Genomic DNA, 15,337 nt, shown 5'->3' with positions numbered 1-15,337 from the left:
CGTGTTGTTTGTAGCATTTATAAAAATGGGGTGTTAAACCAAGACCAGAAATATATAGCTGCTGAAACTCTAGAAAATTGTTGAAAAATATTTGTCTCTTTAGGTTCCATGTAGCAGTAAACTCATTTTTAGAACAGCACAAACCTGAAGTTGTAGAAATCCATGTTTCTATGACACCTACCATGCTTGCTATACAGACTGCTATACTGGACATTTTAAATGCATGTCTAAAGGAACTAAAATGCCATAACCCATCGCTTGAAGTGGAAGATTTATCTTTAGAAAATGCTATTGGAAAACCTTTTGACAAGGTACTCTTTTTCCTTTTAAGCACAGTTTATTATGTTGTAATTTTAAAGAATGCAAGTTATTTTAATATTTGCAATGTTGTTGATAGGAATTTGCTGTTATTTAAGAATAAAATTGGAGGTCATTTAAAAACATAGCTTCTTTGGTTTACTGGAAAGTAATAATTTATAGTAAAGTATGTGGATTGGCATATAAGCATCACTCTGACTTTTGCAGTTATATAGTAAGTCATTATCTCTTATTTTAACTATAATCAAGAAGAAAATAAATAACTTTTTTTACTTTGAAATGACAACATTTGGATGTCTACAGGTAGAAGAGTTTTACATAAGAATGCTCCATAATTGTACATGAATTTATGATCTCTTTTATGGAATAAAAAATAATTTGGATGAGTTTTCATTACTGAGGAGTGTGAAACTTGCTCTGTCTTAAAATTACATTCTGAATTGAGGAAATGGTAAGACATCAGTTCCAGGAATTTTTTTTAACTAATTTTTTATTATAGATTAATATTGCAGATATATAAATGTCTACTTTTTCATTATAGATTAATATTATTACAGATACATAAATGTCTAGTATTGAATTGGAGATCCAGAAAATGCTGACCTTTTAGAAATTCTTGGCAGCCTTTTTGTCATATTCTGGTAGAAAATGTTTCTGTCTTTTAAACTCTGAGTCAATCTCTATGTCACTGGCAATAATGTGTGGCGATTATAAAAAAGGAAAAAATTGACTTATTTCTCTGATTCTTCAAAAAAGTCAGTTGACTATGAATATTGATACATAAAACTAATTTTATATATTCTGTTCCTCTGTGCTTAAAGTTTTTTATGATTTAGTCCATGGTGATTTTTTTTAAATCCCACACAATCTTTTAATAGAATGTGTGTATCCCTAGAAAAATAAAATTGTAGCCTAACATGTTTCACACTAAATTTCTGTTGATTATCCCCCAGTTAGTAACAGTCACTTCATTGTTTTAGATATGCTTTTAGTAACCATATCTAAATATAGATATCCCATGTGTCTTGTTAAAATGTTTAATATTTTGTAGATGATTTTACAAAAAAGCCATGTAGTTATATATCCCAGTTTGTTCAGGATAGTCCCAGTATCTACCTGTTGTCCTGCAGTGATTATAAATAGTGTATCATTTCTTTTTCCACAAGTATTCTGGTTTAGACGATAAACTATACAGTCATCCAGATACTTCTCCTGCTAATTATTAAATTTGTTAGATAAGATTCCGTGCAGTGGTACTGCTTTTATATCAGGCTGCAGATTTCTGATTAAAAATCAGATAATTCTGTACCTAAAAAGTAACAGAATCAGTCTGTGAAGGAAACATACATATACATAGCTGTGGATATGTAGGTACCTACATAGTGCATACATAAAGATGTTCTTTGTTTTAGACAGCATTTTGGAATCTTAAAAAATAATCGGCCGGGTGCGGTGGCTCACGCCTGTAATCCCAGCACTTCGGAAGGCCGAGGCGGGCAGATCATGAGGTCAGGAGATCGAGACCATCCTGGCTAACACGGTGAAACCTCGTCTCTTCTAAAAATACAAAAAATGAGCTGGGCGTGGTGGCAACGCCTGTAGTCCCAGCTACTTGGGAGGCTGAGGCAGGATAATGGCACGAACCTGGGAGGCGGAGGTTGCAGTGAGCCGAGATTGTGCCACTGCACTCGAGCCTGGCTACAGAGTGAGACTCCATCTCAAAATAATAATAATAATAATCAAACTTAGTCCATTGTTAATTTAACAAATATTTTCCTATCATGAATCCACTTTAGAAAAAACACTAAAGAAATTTTTACACCACCAAATTATGGTACGTTGTTATTTAATTTGATAATTCTTATTTAATTTGAACATGGGCATCAAACTAAATTTTTCATTTCTTGGTTATACCTTATTTTAAAGGTCAAAAAACATGATACTCATGTACAAATTAAATAACAATGTACCTTAATTTGTTAGTAAGCCATCGTGCTTGTGTATGCCCTCTGCTTGGTCCATTTGGATCCCATGTCTTTATCCATCCAGGATAGTCAGAGTCAAACTTGGCAGGAATTGAACATATCTGAGCTACATGCTTAGATTCTGTTCATAAAAACAAATAATTGATTATCTGATGTTTATAAGGTCTTTTCTCTCCTGACAGTAATATATATTTGGATGATAGATTGACTCTATCTGATCATAAAGATTCTAGCAGTAAGACATTCTTCTATATTTGAAAATGTAAACATTATTATTAGAATTTTATTAACTGAAATGTTCTAGCCACTTCCTTGAATAATGTTTGCAGTTTTTTTATTGTAGTAAAATATATATGACATAAAATTTACCATTTTAACCATTTTTAGATACACAGGAAATAATCCTTTTGAAAGTATGATTTGTATTAAGAATAACTATACTTAACATATTTTAGCAATACCAAATTTTATTCTTGTTTTAGACAATCCGCCATTATCTGGATCCTTTGTGGCACCAGCTTGGAGCGAAGACTAAATCCTTAGTTCAGGATTTGAAGATACTACGAACTTTGCTGCAGTATCTCTCTCAGTATGATTGTGTCACATTTCTTAATCTTCTGGAATCTCTGAGAGCAACGGAAAAAGCTTTTGGTCAGAATTCAGGTGGGAGATTAAAATACTAATAATATTCTAAGAGCTGATTTGAATAAAGTGTTAGGTTTTAGGGGGAATCAAGTGTGAAAAGTGCTATATTCAACTATATGTTATACTGAGATTTCAAATTATGTTTTATGTTCATAGCACAAAGATGTAGGTTTTATTGATAGCTAATGTTTCCGCCTACTTAACGTCTGTTCTGTATAATAATAAATATTCATATCCGTTCCGGGCAATTTTATTTCTAGAAAAGACTGTGTGTAGTACAGGCAGTCCTCAACTTAGAAATAGGTTGTGTTCTGGAAGTTTAGTTGTTAAGAACTTAAAATTCATTTTCCTCAAAGCAAAAGCAAGGGAGTATGGGGTTTCCATCAGCTCGAGTGCCAAAGACTGAAGAGCAGAAGAGATTTGTAGGGAAATATACATATACAGCTGGCCACCATCTCGTTTGGCTACCACTGTTTTGGCCTCTGTCACTGTTTGACCAGACCAGCGGTTTTCAAAGTGTGGTCCGTGAACCCCTGGGGTCAAGATTTAATACAGTTAATAATTCTGATGCTTCTTTAGGGACATTCTTAAGTGATGAACTGCAGAAGCATGACAGTAAAGAATGTGTTGAATGCCAGTACACTTTCATGGCACTGCCTTGGTTCATGCTATGGCACCAGCATGTACAATTATGGAGCATTCTTATGTAAAACTCTTCTACCTGTAGATACCCAAATGTTGTCATTTCAAAGTAAAAAATGTTATTTATTTTCCTCTTGATTATAGTTAAAATAAGAGATAACCACTTACTATATAACTGCAAAAGTCAGTGATGCTTATATGCCAATCCACATATTTTACTATAAATTATTACTTTCCAGTAAACCAAAGAAGCTATGTTTTAAATGACCTCCAATTTTATTCTTAAATAACAGCAAATTCCTATTAACAACATTGCAAATATTAAAATAACTTGCTTTTACACCATCACTGGAAATGTCAACACAGTGAAAAAAGTCAAATAATGTCATAGTATTGTTACGAGAAAAGTTTTGACATCACATAGCCCTGAAAACATCTTGGGGACCCCTGGGAGTTCGTGGACCACACCCAGAAAACCACTGGTCTAGCTGAACAGCGACAGATCACAGTAGTGGGAGGAGGTGTGGTTGGTAGGAAGACGGGATGACAGCCAGTTACATATGTAGGTCATGTGACCATCAGAGACTGTTTTAAATTAACCATAAATTGATGGCACTTTTTCTTTTAACTTTTCATATTAGGTTGGCTGTTTCTTGACTCCAGCACCTCGATGTTTATAAATGCTCGAGCAAGGGTTTATCATCTTCCAGATGCCAAAATGAGTAAAAAAGAAAAAGTATCTGAAAAAATGGAAATTAAAGAAGGGCAAGGTATCTTGTAGGGCTAAGTCTTTAAATGTGTTTTTTATTTCGGTATTTGGTATGGAAATTTAAAGTGCAATTTAAAGTCTTCTTTGGCCATGTGAAAAGTGTGTTCCTTGAAGATAAATGTATGTATGTTTGTTATATGTAACATGTATGTTGAAAGTATATATGTAAAGTATATGTGTAATGTATGTCGAAGTATACAGCATGGCAAGTCTTGCAGTCTATTGCCCAGGGGTTCCAAATAACAGATGTCAAATATTGATCAAAAGTATGCTACATGAGGAACTATATATTGATTTTTTTAAACTTCAAAGGAATTATTATTTTTGAGTCAGAATGAGGTTGGGGCATGGTGGCACACGCCTATAATCCCAGCCCTTTGGGAGGCCGAGGCAGGAGGATTGCTTGAGCCCAGGAGTTCAAGACCATCCTGGGCAACAAAGCAAGACTCCATCTCTACAAAAAAAATTTTAAGGCTGGGCTCAGTGGCTCACGTCTGTAATTCCAGCACTTTGGGAGGCTGAGGCAGGCCGATCACCTGAGGTCAGGAGTTTGAGACCAGCCTGGCCAATATGGTGAAACCCCGTCTCTATTAAAAATACCAAAAATTAGCCAGGCGTGGTGGCGGGCACCTGTAATCCCAGCTACTCAGGAGGCTGAGACAGGAGAATCACTTGAACCCAGGAGGCGGAGGTTGCAGTGAGCTGAGATCACACTACTGCACTCCAGCCTAGGCAACAGAGTGAGACTCCATCTCAAAAAAAAAAACTTTTAAAGTAGCCTGGCGAGGTGATGTGCACTTATTATCTCAGCTACTTGAGAGGCTAAGGTGAGCCCAGGAGTTCAAGGTTACACCAAGATATGATCACACCACTATACTCCAGCCTGGGTGACAGAGTACAACTGTGTCTCAAAACTAATAAATAAAGTCAGGATGGAATATTTGAATATCCTTTTTAATTTTTAAGCAACATAAATATACTAGAATGAGGCAAATATGGGTTTTATTCCAGCATCTATCTAGTGATACCGTAAATATCACTAGTTTTTTAAGGCATGGGATAGGGTTAATGCCTGCTTTCTGCCTAGTTTAAAGGTCTGTTTCAAAACTTAACTGAGGCCGGGTGCGGTGGCTCATGCCTGTAATCCCAGTACTTTGGGAAGCCAAGGCAGGTGGATCACCTGAGGTCAGGAGTTCGAGACTAGCCTGACCAACATGGTGAAATCCTCTCTCTACTAAAAATACAAAATTAGCCAGGAGTGGTGGCACATGCCTGTAATCCCAGCTACTTGGGAGGCTGAGGCAGGAGACTTGCTTGAACTCAGGAGGCAGAAGTTGCAACGAGCCGAGATCATGCCATTGCCTCCAGCCTGGGCAGTAAGAGTGAAACTTCGTCTTAAAAAAAAACCTTTTTAAAGAAAACTTAATTGAATATATTATTGATGTGTTTGTGTTTGAATGCATATAGGAACAAAAAATTTAATTGTTGTCTACTTTTATCCATGTTCAGGATTATGAGAGTCATGGGGATTTTAGAAATAATAAATACTGTCATTGTGTACCGATGCCTTTGTTTTGTATAGCTGCTTATATATAGTGTCACAGAAACAACTAACACAGAAGGGTCTCTCATTAGTGACCATGCATGTAACTTTCTACCAAGGCATTTTGAAAGCCATATTAATGGTTTGAAGTATCTTTCATTTACACCTTAAGTAGATCTTTTTCAGGAAAGCAGATTCCATCTAACATTATAAAGAAAGCTTAAATAAATGGGCATATGTACTGATGCTCGTGTTATCTGTTGTTTTAAAAGCCTTTGGAAGACTTTATGGGTAAATATTATCACATAGAATGAGATATTTTTATTTCTCTACAGAAACAAAAAAGGAACTGGTCCTAGAAAGCAACCCTAAGTGGGAGGCACTGACTGAAGTATTAAAAGAAATTGAGGCAGAAAATAAGGAGAGTGAAGCTCTTGGTGGTCCAGGTAGGAAAAAAGGAGATGAAACCATTTGTTTCCAAAATCTATCAAATGAGTCCTGATTTAATTAGCTCTTTAAAAGTAGTTCAAGACTAGCCTGACCAACATGGTGAAACCCTGTCTCTATTTTATTTTATTTTTTTTTATTGTACTTTAAGTTTTAAGATACATGTGCACATTGTGCAGGTTAGTTACATATGTATACATGTGCCATGCTGGTACACTGCACCCACTAACTCGTCATCTAGCATTAGGTATATCTCCCAGTGCTATCCCTCCCCACTCCCCCCACCCCACAACAGTCCCCAAAGTGTGATATTCCCCTTCCTGTGTCCATGTGATCTCATTGTTCAGTTCCCACCTATGAGTGAGAATATGCGGTGTTTGGTTTTTTGTTCTTGCTATAGTTTACTGAGAATGATGGTTTCCAATTTCATCCATGTCCCTACAAAGGACATGAACTCATCATTTTTATGGCTGCATAGTATTCCATGGTGTATATGTGCCACATTTTCTTAATCCAGTCTATCATTGTTGGACATTTGGGTTGGTTCCAAGTCTTTGCTATTGTGAATAATGCCGCAATAAACATACGTGTGCATGTGTCTTTATAGCAGCATGATTTATAGTCCTTTGGGTATATACCCAGTAATGGGATGGCTAGGTCAAATGGTATTTCCAGTTCTAGATCCCTGAGAAATCGCCACACTGACTTCCACAATGGTTGTCTCTATTTTAAAACCCTGCTACTTTATCTATAAAATGTAGACAAATAAATGGCAAATGAACACTGAGATCCTAGTGGCAACCTTATTTCTGTTCATTTGATGTTATTTTCTCCAGGTTGAATCATTGTATATTCATGAAAGCAGGTTTTTTCACTAGTTGGGTTCTTAGGACTTCTATTTAAAGATTGAGCTAATCTCTACACATATTCACCAAGCTTTAAATCTGGAATCCCCAAGGAATAAACTAATGGGCCTCCTGTTTTATATCCTCAGCCAAGTATCTTTCCAAAAAAGCCTCAACTCTTCTATTACTTCAATACGTAATGAGCCGGTACAAACTGAAGACATTGTCTAAATTGGCAGAGGAGACTAACACAATTCACAAAAGAGGAAAAATCCATTTGGAATTAATTTAGGCATATATAAGATCCTCTGGAAAAAAATATTAATTAAAAAGAACTTCTTTAAAGCCCCATTTACACCACAGTTGTACTTTCATAAGATTAAATAGTCTGGCTTCAACTTTACTGAAAAGACTTAAGTAATCTTGCCAGAGAGGAGAAAGCGTTTGATCAATACCTAAGACCCTTTTTAAATAGTTTGTAAATTGTGGATCTTTAATACCAAAGGGTAAGATGTCTTCCCTTCGGGTGAAGGAATAAGGGGGCACAGGGAAACTAGGAGGACAAGTGAGGTAATAGTAACATAATGTTGTTTTCTATTTTCAGGTCAAGTACTGATTTGTGCAAGTGATGACCGAACATGTTCCCAGCTGAGAGACTATATCACTCTTGGAGCGGAGGCCTTCTTACTGAGGCTCTACAGGAAAACCTTTGAGAAGGATAGCAAAGCTGAAGAAGTCTGGATGAAATTTAGGAAGGAAGACAGTTCAAAGAGAATTAGGAAATCTCACAAAAGACCTAAAGACCCCCAAAACAAAGAACGGGCTTCTACCAAAGAAAGAACCCTCAAAAAGAAAAAACGGAAGTTGACCTTAACTCAAATGGTAGGAAAACCTGAAGAACTGGAAGAGGAAGGAGATGTCGAGGAAGGATATCGTCGAGAAATAAGCAGTAGCCCAGAAAGCTGCCCGGAAGAAATTAAGCATGAAGAATTTGATGTAAATTTGTCATCGGATGCTGCTTACGGAATCCTGAAAGAACCCCTCACTATCATCCATCCGCTTCTGGGTTGCAGCGACCCCTATGCTCTGACAAGGGTACTGCATGAAGTGGAGCCAAGATACGTGGTTCTTTATGACGCAGAGCTAACCTTTGTTCGGCAGCTTGAAATTTACAGGGCGAGTAGGCCTGGGAAACCTCTGAGGCAAGTTATAAAGAATCACAGCTTTCAGTTGCACAGTTCTTTAGGATTTAACCCAGAAACTATACCAGTTGCATGTTAGTTTTCTTCAATATCCGTTACGATGCTGCTTATGTTTATGAAACCTTATTTTGCTTCCTGATGAATCTGGGAAGTTGGATAGGAAGGATGTCAAGTATCACAGCAGAACAACAAACCAAGGGGACTGCTCTTGTTCTCGTTACGAGCTGCTGTGCGTTCTGTCCTTTATTCTTTGGGTATTGGTTTGCATCGTATGGGGTACTGTATCTGAAAAAGTCTGGGAAATGCATAATATTCTAATTTCTAACAAAAGTTAATATAACTGTGACTCGGCTAATTTTAATCTTCTAAAATATCTTTCCTACAAATTTTAAGAAATGACTCTAAATTACATCCACATAAAACTAAAGTGTTGGGGGAATTACTGTACCAGGTTTTCTTGAGTTTCAAGATATATCAGATGAAACATCTACAGAAATATCAGATGAGAAAATGATGCCTCCCAAAGAAGATAGTGTTCTGGCTTTCCAATTATCTGAGGGGAAATAAACAGCAAAATTAATATCCTGAACTCAGTCTGAACCAAAAACGGAGCCAAAAGAAACCTTCCCCTAGCATTTTAACTAACACAGCCTTTCAGAGTAGAGATGAATGGAGGAGCTGGATCAGAAATAATGCAGGATGAACAGATTAGATGAGGCTGGTAAAATAATTATAGGCTGGTAAATTTTTTGTACTGTGCTGTTGATCAACTTTGTAGATAGCTTATGTACACCAAGCTTCTTTCTTGCCTGAGAACAGAATAGTGTGATATTTGGGAGCAAAATGTTAGAATCAGAAGGGACCTGGGAGTTCAACTACTTACTCTATCAACGGGAAACTGAGGCCCAGAAATGGTGACTGAGTTGGCCCTGGCCACATGACATATCCGTGGGAGAGCTGAGTCTCTTGACTCATTACCCAATGATCTTTTCTCTGTTTACACTTCAAAGAATTATCATCTAGGAAGATAACAGCTAAAAGAAAAACCAAGGCTCAAAAAGGAAAATAGCTTTGACTGAAGGTGAAGCAAAGGGACAGAGGAGGTGCTTAATTCAGCTCTCTTAGCAACAAACAAGATGGAAAAGCAGGCCTTTTTTTTTTTTTTTTCCTTTTTTTTTTTCTTTGAGGCAGTGTCTTGCCCAGATGCCAAGACTGGAGTGCACTGTTGCAATCATGGCTCACTGCAGCCTCAACACCTCCCCCTTTCCCTGACTCACGTGATTCTCCCACATCAGCCCCAAGTGGCTGGGACTACAGGCATGTGCCACCATGCTCAACTAATTTTTTTTTTTTTTTTTTTTTGTAGAGATGGGGTCTCAGTATATTACCCAGGCTGATCTTCTGAGCTCAAATGATCCTCCCACCTCAGCCTCCCAAAGTGCTGGGATTACAGGTGTGAGCCACCATGCCCAGCCTAAAAACCAGGACTTTTCTAAGAGAAAGTAGATCAAATTATTCTTTGAGATGCCTGATGTAATCCATATGTCTTCCATGCCCGTGTATTTATATAAAATGTGTGACCGCTGTATTCTGTTAAGACATGAATTAAACGTTCATAGGCTGGTTTTCATAACTACTGTCCAACTTTTTAAATGATTGTTTGGCTGAGGTGCAAAGAAAGAATTGGAGAAGCCTCTAAAATTTGTGTTTTTTTCTGTTTGTTTATAGTTATGAGGAGAGAATTATTCTATCACTCTAGTTATATTTCAGTGTTTACCTAAACTCTTTTCTTCCTTTTGGCAAAAGAAAATAAAAAATGCCCTGTGTGGTAACGAGACCTTTAACAGGTGGGGTTTAGGCAGCTTAATTTGAGCTAGTGTGTGATAAATGAAACCTTTGATTCTTAGTCAAATATTTATTATTTGAGCGCTCTAGGTTGCTGAATTCACATGTTCTGCTGTTCCTTTCAGGGATTAAAAATGCTGTTTTTCCAACCTAAAAGTTCTGTCTTAACATGCAGGGTTTACTTTCTTATATACGGAGGTTCAACTGAGGAACAACGCTATCTCACTGCTTTGCGGAAAGAAAAGGAAGCTTTTGAAAAACTCATAAGGTAATACATAGAAAATCAGTATGAAAGCCCCAACTACATTGGAAACCTCTGGATGGGGGAATATCGGATAGTCCTGCTGAGGAAGGATAGGGCAAGGAAGACGTTGGAGAGTATCACATTGAGATAAACCTGTGGTCTGAATTGTCCTCCAGTGTAGACCTCAGCACATACTTCCTTTTTCTCTTCCCCGTCTCTTCCTTCATCTCCAGTTGCTTTTCAGTGGTTTAATAGAATATTAGAAATGTGACAAAGACAACTGCTTTTCTGTTTATGAAGCAGTATGATAAAACACGAGAAATATAGCTAAAATACTGCTTTTCTAAGAAATACATTAGTAAATCTCCCTCCTCCCTGCCTTATGCACAATATGTCCGTGGGTGGATGGCTGCTTTACCGTTTATTGGGAAATGCTTTTACAACACAGCCAATTATGATCACCATCAATAGAATCACTCTGGGAAAATATTTCTTAGGAAGTGTGTTGTTTGTCTGGACATACACGTGTATGTTTTTAAGAATGAGTATCTGGTACTATTCCAAATCCAAGTAGAAAATGCCCTTCCATTTTACCAAAGGAAAATGGTGAGATGTTCACAAACTGGTTGGCTACCTCTTGCCCTGAAGGCATTCGATAAATCTGATAACCACCTACCAGGGATATTGTCAAGAAGATTGCAGCCTGGTGTGGGAAGATGGGCCAGATAATCTCTAAGGGCCTCAGAAGCCAGGGCAAGGGCTGGATGGGGCATCACAGAGCTGAGCCAGAGAAAGTTAGATCAGCAGAGACCATGGCCTGGACGGAGTGGGCTGGGCCAGACCAATCTTCCAAGCCTCAGACATTGGCAATGGAGGGCAGAAATTATTTTTAGCAGTAGTCAACCTGCCAGGACCCTAGGCTGAATTTCAAAATGGATAACCATTCTACAGTGGTGGCTGCGGGTTCTCAGTGTATGTGCAAAATATACATATAACCTGGATAGCCCAGGAGAAGAATTCTTGGAAATGGGGGTATTTGCTGAATCAGTGGCATGGAGTCCCACGATGGGAGTCAGCATGGTGCATGGGCGGTCCCCTCTTTTCCCTTCACATCCTCTCCAATGGTGTTATGCCTTGGCCATGGATTCATCCAGCTGCTAGTCATACAAGTGTGGCTCAGTCCTCTCAGCCTATGAAAATATGTTTCCTACCAGTGTGCTCTATGGGATTTTTTATGTCGTATATGTGGGTGTATATATTTTTCAGAAACCTAGTTCAGAAATCGTGTTATAACAGACCAGGCATTGTACCAGCCGCCTCTTGTTCCAGGCTCTTTGCTCCTCTCTGTCTTACTCTTTGTCTTCTAGGCTTTCACGCCACAAGGCTCGAAGAGTAAACAGATATTTATTAAGCATCTGGTATGTGCCAGGCCCTGTGCTAATATTAAAGTGCTGAGGTTACAAGTGGTGCAGAAAAAGCCTCTGCCCTCCTGGAACTTACCCTTTAGTGGAAAAGACAGACATTAAATTATTATAAATATTGTAATAAGTAGAGGTATACAGAGCACCGCTGGCTGCAAAGGTAAAAGAAGAGGGTGTAATAGGAGAGTACATCAAAGACCTCACCCAGACCATAAGCTGATCGGGAGCCGCTTCCCTGAGGAAATGATATTCAAGCTGATACTAGGCAGATGGGGTGGAAAGGGGGTTATGTTGAACAAAGGCGCGTATGAAGGCTCCCAGGTACAAGAGGCCCTGTAAAGGATTTAGGGCTTCCCGGGCAGTAAGACCGCACTGAAGCATTCTTAGTAGGAAAGGGACTTAAGTATGTTTGTAAAGGCTTTCTCTGGCATCAAGCTGAGGAGTGAGTGAGTGTGGAAACCAGTCAGAATGCTAGTGCAGTCTGATGAGAGAAGGTGGTAGCCAAGATTAGGTTAATGGAGGAAAGAAGACAGATGTGAGAGAGATTTGGGAGATAGAATCAAAGAATTGGTGATACTGGATGTGGGCCAGTACCTCCTGACCATTCCTTCACTCTTTTTAGAACAGCCTTTGCCCAAGTTTTCGCTCATTAAAATAATTGTCACCTAGATAGAAATGAGTGCACAGAGCTAAAATACTCAGATTGGGTTTTCAGTGTTCATGTCAGGGTTCCCCAAGATCATCCTCAGGCTCGATGATTCACTGGAAGAACTCACATGAGTCAGAAAAGCTGTTATACTCGCAATACAGTTTCTTCCAGCAAAAGGATACAGATTAAGACTGGATGCAGTGGCTCACGCCTGTAATCCCAGCACTTTTGGGAGGCCAAGGTGGGCGGATCACTTGAAGTCAGGAGTTCACGACCAGCCTGGCCAACATGGTGAAACCCTGCCTCTACTAAAAATGCAAAAATTAGCCAGGAGTGGTGGCGCATGCCTGTAATCCCAGCTACCCGGGAGGCTAAGGTGGGAGAATCACTCAAACCCCAGGAGGTGGAGGTTGCAGTGAGCTTAGATCGTGCCACTGCACTCCAGCCTGGGCAACCGAGTGACCCCCGTCTCAAAAAAAAAAAAGAAAAAAAAGATTAAAATCAGCAAAGGGAAAAGGCACATGGGGCAAAGTCCAGGTAAAACCAGGCCTAAGCTTCCAGGTGTCCTCTCCCAGTGGAGTCACATGGATGTGCTGAGTCCTCCCAGCAGCAGTGTGTGACCACACATGCAAAGTGTTGTCAACAGGGAAACTCACCTGAGCCTTGAATCCCCACATTTTTACTGAGCTGAGTCACATAGACACAGAGTACCTCCATGGCTGGCTATAGCTCCTCAGACTCCAGCCCCCAAAGCAGCAACAGACATTTACCATAAATCACATCATCAGCATAAACTATCTGATCCAGCTGGCACATTGTGACCCAAGGCCTCAGGCATATAAAAACCTTATCAGGGAGAATACTCCAGGGGCTCAGAGCTCATCTCCCAGGAGCTGACCAAGAGCCAGTGTTAAGGAGAGAAGCCTTTCTTGGAAACATGCAGAGTTTGAGCAGCCCAGGCCTGCTTAGTTAATCCTTTCCTGCACAGTGTTAGAGCCAGAGGAGCCTGATAGAGTGAGAGGAAGACAGCACCTGAGTAGGTGAGTTTCTTGCTTCGCCTGTCTTCATGCAGCTGCCTCTTCTCCAGTGCATCAGGGAATCTAATCTAGAAAAGAGCACTTTTAGTAGATAGTAGTAAGGTACCAGATCCCATGCCATTCCTGATTTATGCACCTGCTTCTACACATCAAAGGACTCAGTGACAAGATGTGGATTAGCCTTATACATACTGGAAAACCTCACTCAGCAGAACCTGGATCATGGACTCTCTCCCACATTTCAATCCATAGAAAAATTTCTGCACCAGGTTTTAACATAATTTTATCTATTATCTGGCATAATTTTTAATGCTTTCAATGATGATTGTCTACTTGTCATAAATAAGATCTTCCCATTTTACCCAGCAGTCAGTCAGATAGTTGCACTGTTTAGAATCTTAAGATACTTACTTTCCCAGGAAACTTGGGAAATTTGAGAGGTGCTTCTTTTGCAAAGCAAAAACATATTTGAGGTGCATTGTTCAAAAAACATTTGCACTGTGTACCTGAGAGAAAAATTTAATATGAAGGTGAGACAATGTGCTTTTACCAAGACCTCCATGGGTGATGTTGTAAGAACAAAAGCAGTTGTGGCTCTTTAAAATAACCAGAAAGGAACAAATCAGGTGAACTGACAGTGAAAGGATTGTTTAGCTGGATTAAAGATCTGTAGATTATAGATAACAGATAAAGAGGAAAAGATTACACTGCTAAATATCATAATAATTTTATTTCTACCCAGGGACGTAAAATGCTCCCTGGGTAGAAAACTTAGTAATAACATCCTCAGTATACATAGCTTTGAGGAGGTCACTGCTTTTCAAAGGAAAGGGTAAGATTATTTGAAATTTTACTTTTTGAAAATATGATCGCAAAATGGGCTAGCATGAGGGCTTAAGTAAATGCCCATTGGAAGAGACTTCTAGTTCAGTACTACTTTCCTATGTTGCCATAGGATTATGTTGTACACGGTATTCAAATAACATTGAAGACTGGGTGCAGTGGCTCACGCCCGTAATCCCAACACCTTGGAAGGCCAAGGCGAGAGGATCACTTGAGCCCAGGAGCTCAAGACCACCTTGGGCAACATGTGAGAACCCATCTCAATTTGTTTAAAAATTAAAATAAAATAAATTTTAATAAAAATACCATTGAAGATACTAAAGCAAACATAGGAAAGCTTAGTGCTTTAAGCAGAAATAGGAATCTGAATTTTTTAATTGTTTTGTGTCTGTCACATAGGGGAACTTGGATAATTATGCCACATGTTGAAAGCAAGAGACTGGCTGTTTATAATTACGATACATTTCTGTTAAACTGAATTACTGGTTAGGAAGGCTTATTTTCTTCATAGTCCAGGTTTCATCTCGAATATATTTTTTCTCACATTCGACTTGTAGTTAAGTTATAACATTTAGTGGTAAACTAGCTGTTTTCTGTAGCTATTAATGGAAACAATTGTGGAATTATTTGAAAGCAAATCTTCAGTTTTTTAGTATAATCATGGATAATTAGATGAAGAGATTACCACGTTATAAGAAAAGTACAGTAATAATAACACCTAACATTTATATAGTGCTTACTAGGTGCCAGGCACTGTTCTGAGCACCTTGCATATGTTATGTAATCCTCATGACAGTCTTTTGAGGTAAGTTTTTAAATTATTATCCTCATTTTACCAATAAAGAAGTTGAAGTACAGAGCCATGAAATGACTTGCCTAAGGTCACGTGGCCAGTAAATGGT

The 15,337-nt window shown here is 38.6% G+C and overlaps 1 protein-coding gene across 1 annotated transcript in view; it reads left to right on the top strand.

The window, feature by feature from the left end:
* Positions 1 to 15,337, top strand: part of ERCC4 (ERCC excision repair 4, endonuclease catalytic subunit) — a 32,807-nt gene that overhangs the window by 7,782 nt on the left and 9,688 nt on the right. The window contains exons 4-9 of the mRNA XM_019012848.4: positions 104 to 311; positions 2,786 to 2,966; positions 4,232 to 4,360; positions 6,238 to 6,348; positions 7,799 to 8,396; positions 10,417 to 10,509. Coding sequence (XP_018868393.1) covers positions 104 to 311; positions 2,786 to 2,966; positions 4,232 to 4,360; positions 6,238 to 6,348; positions 7,799 to 8,396; positions 10,417 to 10,509 — 1,320 coding nt within the window. The remainder of the gene's footprint in view (positions 1 to 103; positions 312 to 2,785; positions 2,967 to 4,231; positions 4,361 to 6,237; positions 6,349 to 7,798; positions 8,397 to 10,416; positions 10,510 to 15,337) is intronic.

The sequence above is a fragment of the Gorilla gorilla genome, chromosome 18 (genome assembly GCF_029281585.2).
Source record: "Gorilla gorilla gorilla isolate KB3781 chromosome 18, NHGRI_mGorGor1-v2.1_pri, whole genome shotgun sequence".
Taxonomy (NCBI): Eukaryota; Metazoa; Chordata; class Mammalia; order Primates; family Hominidae; genus Gorilla; species Gorilla gorilla.
The sequence above is the reverse complement of the archived record's forward strand: the minus strand, read 5'-3'. Positions and strand labels throughout refer to the sequence as shown.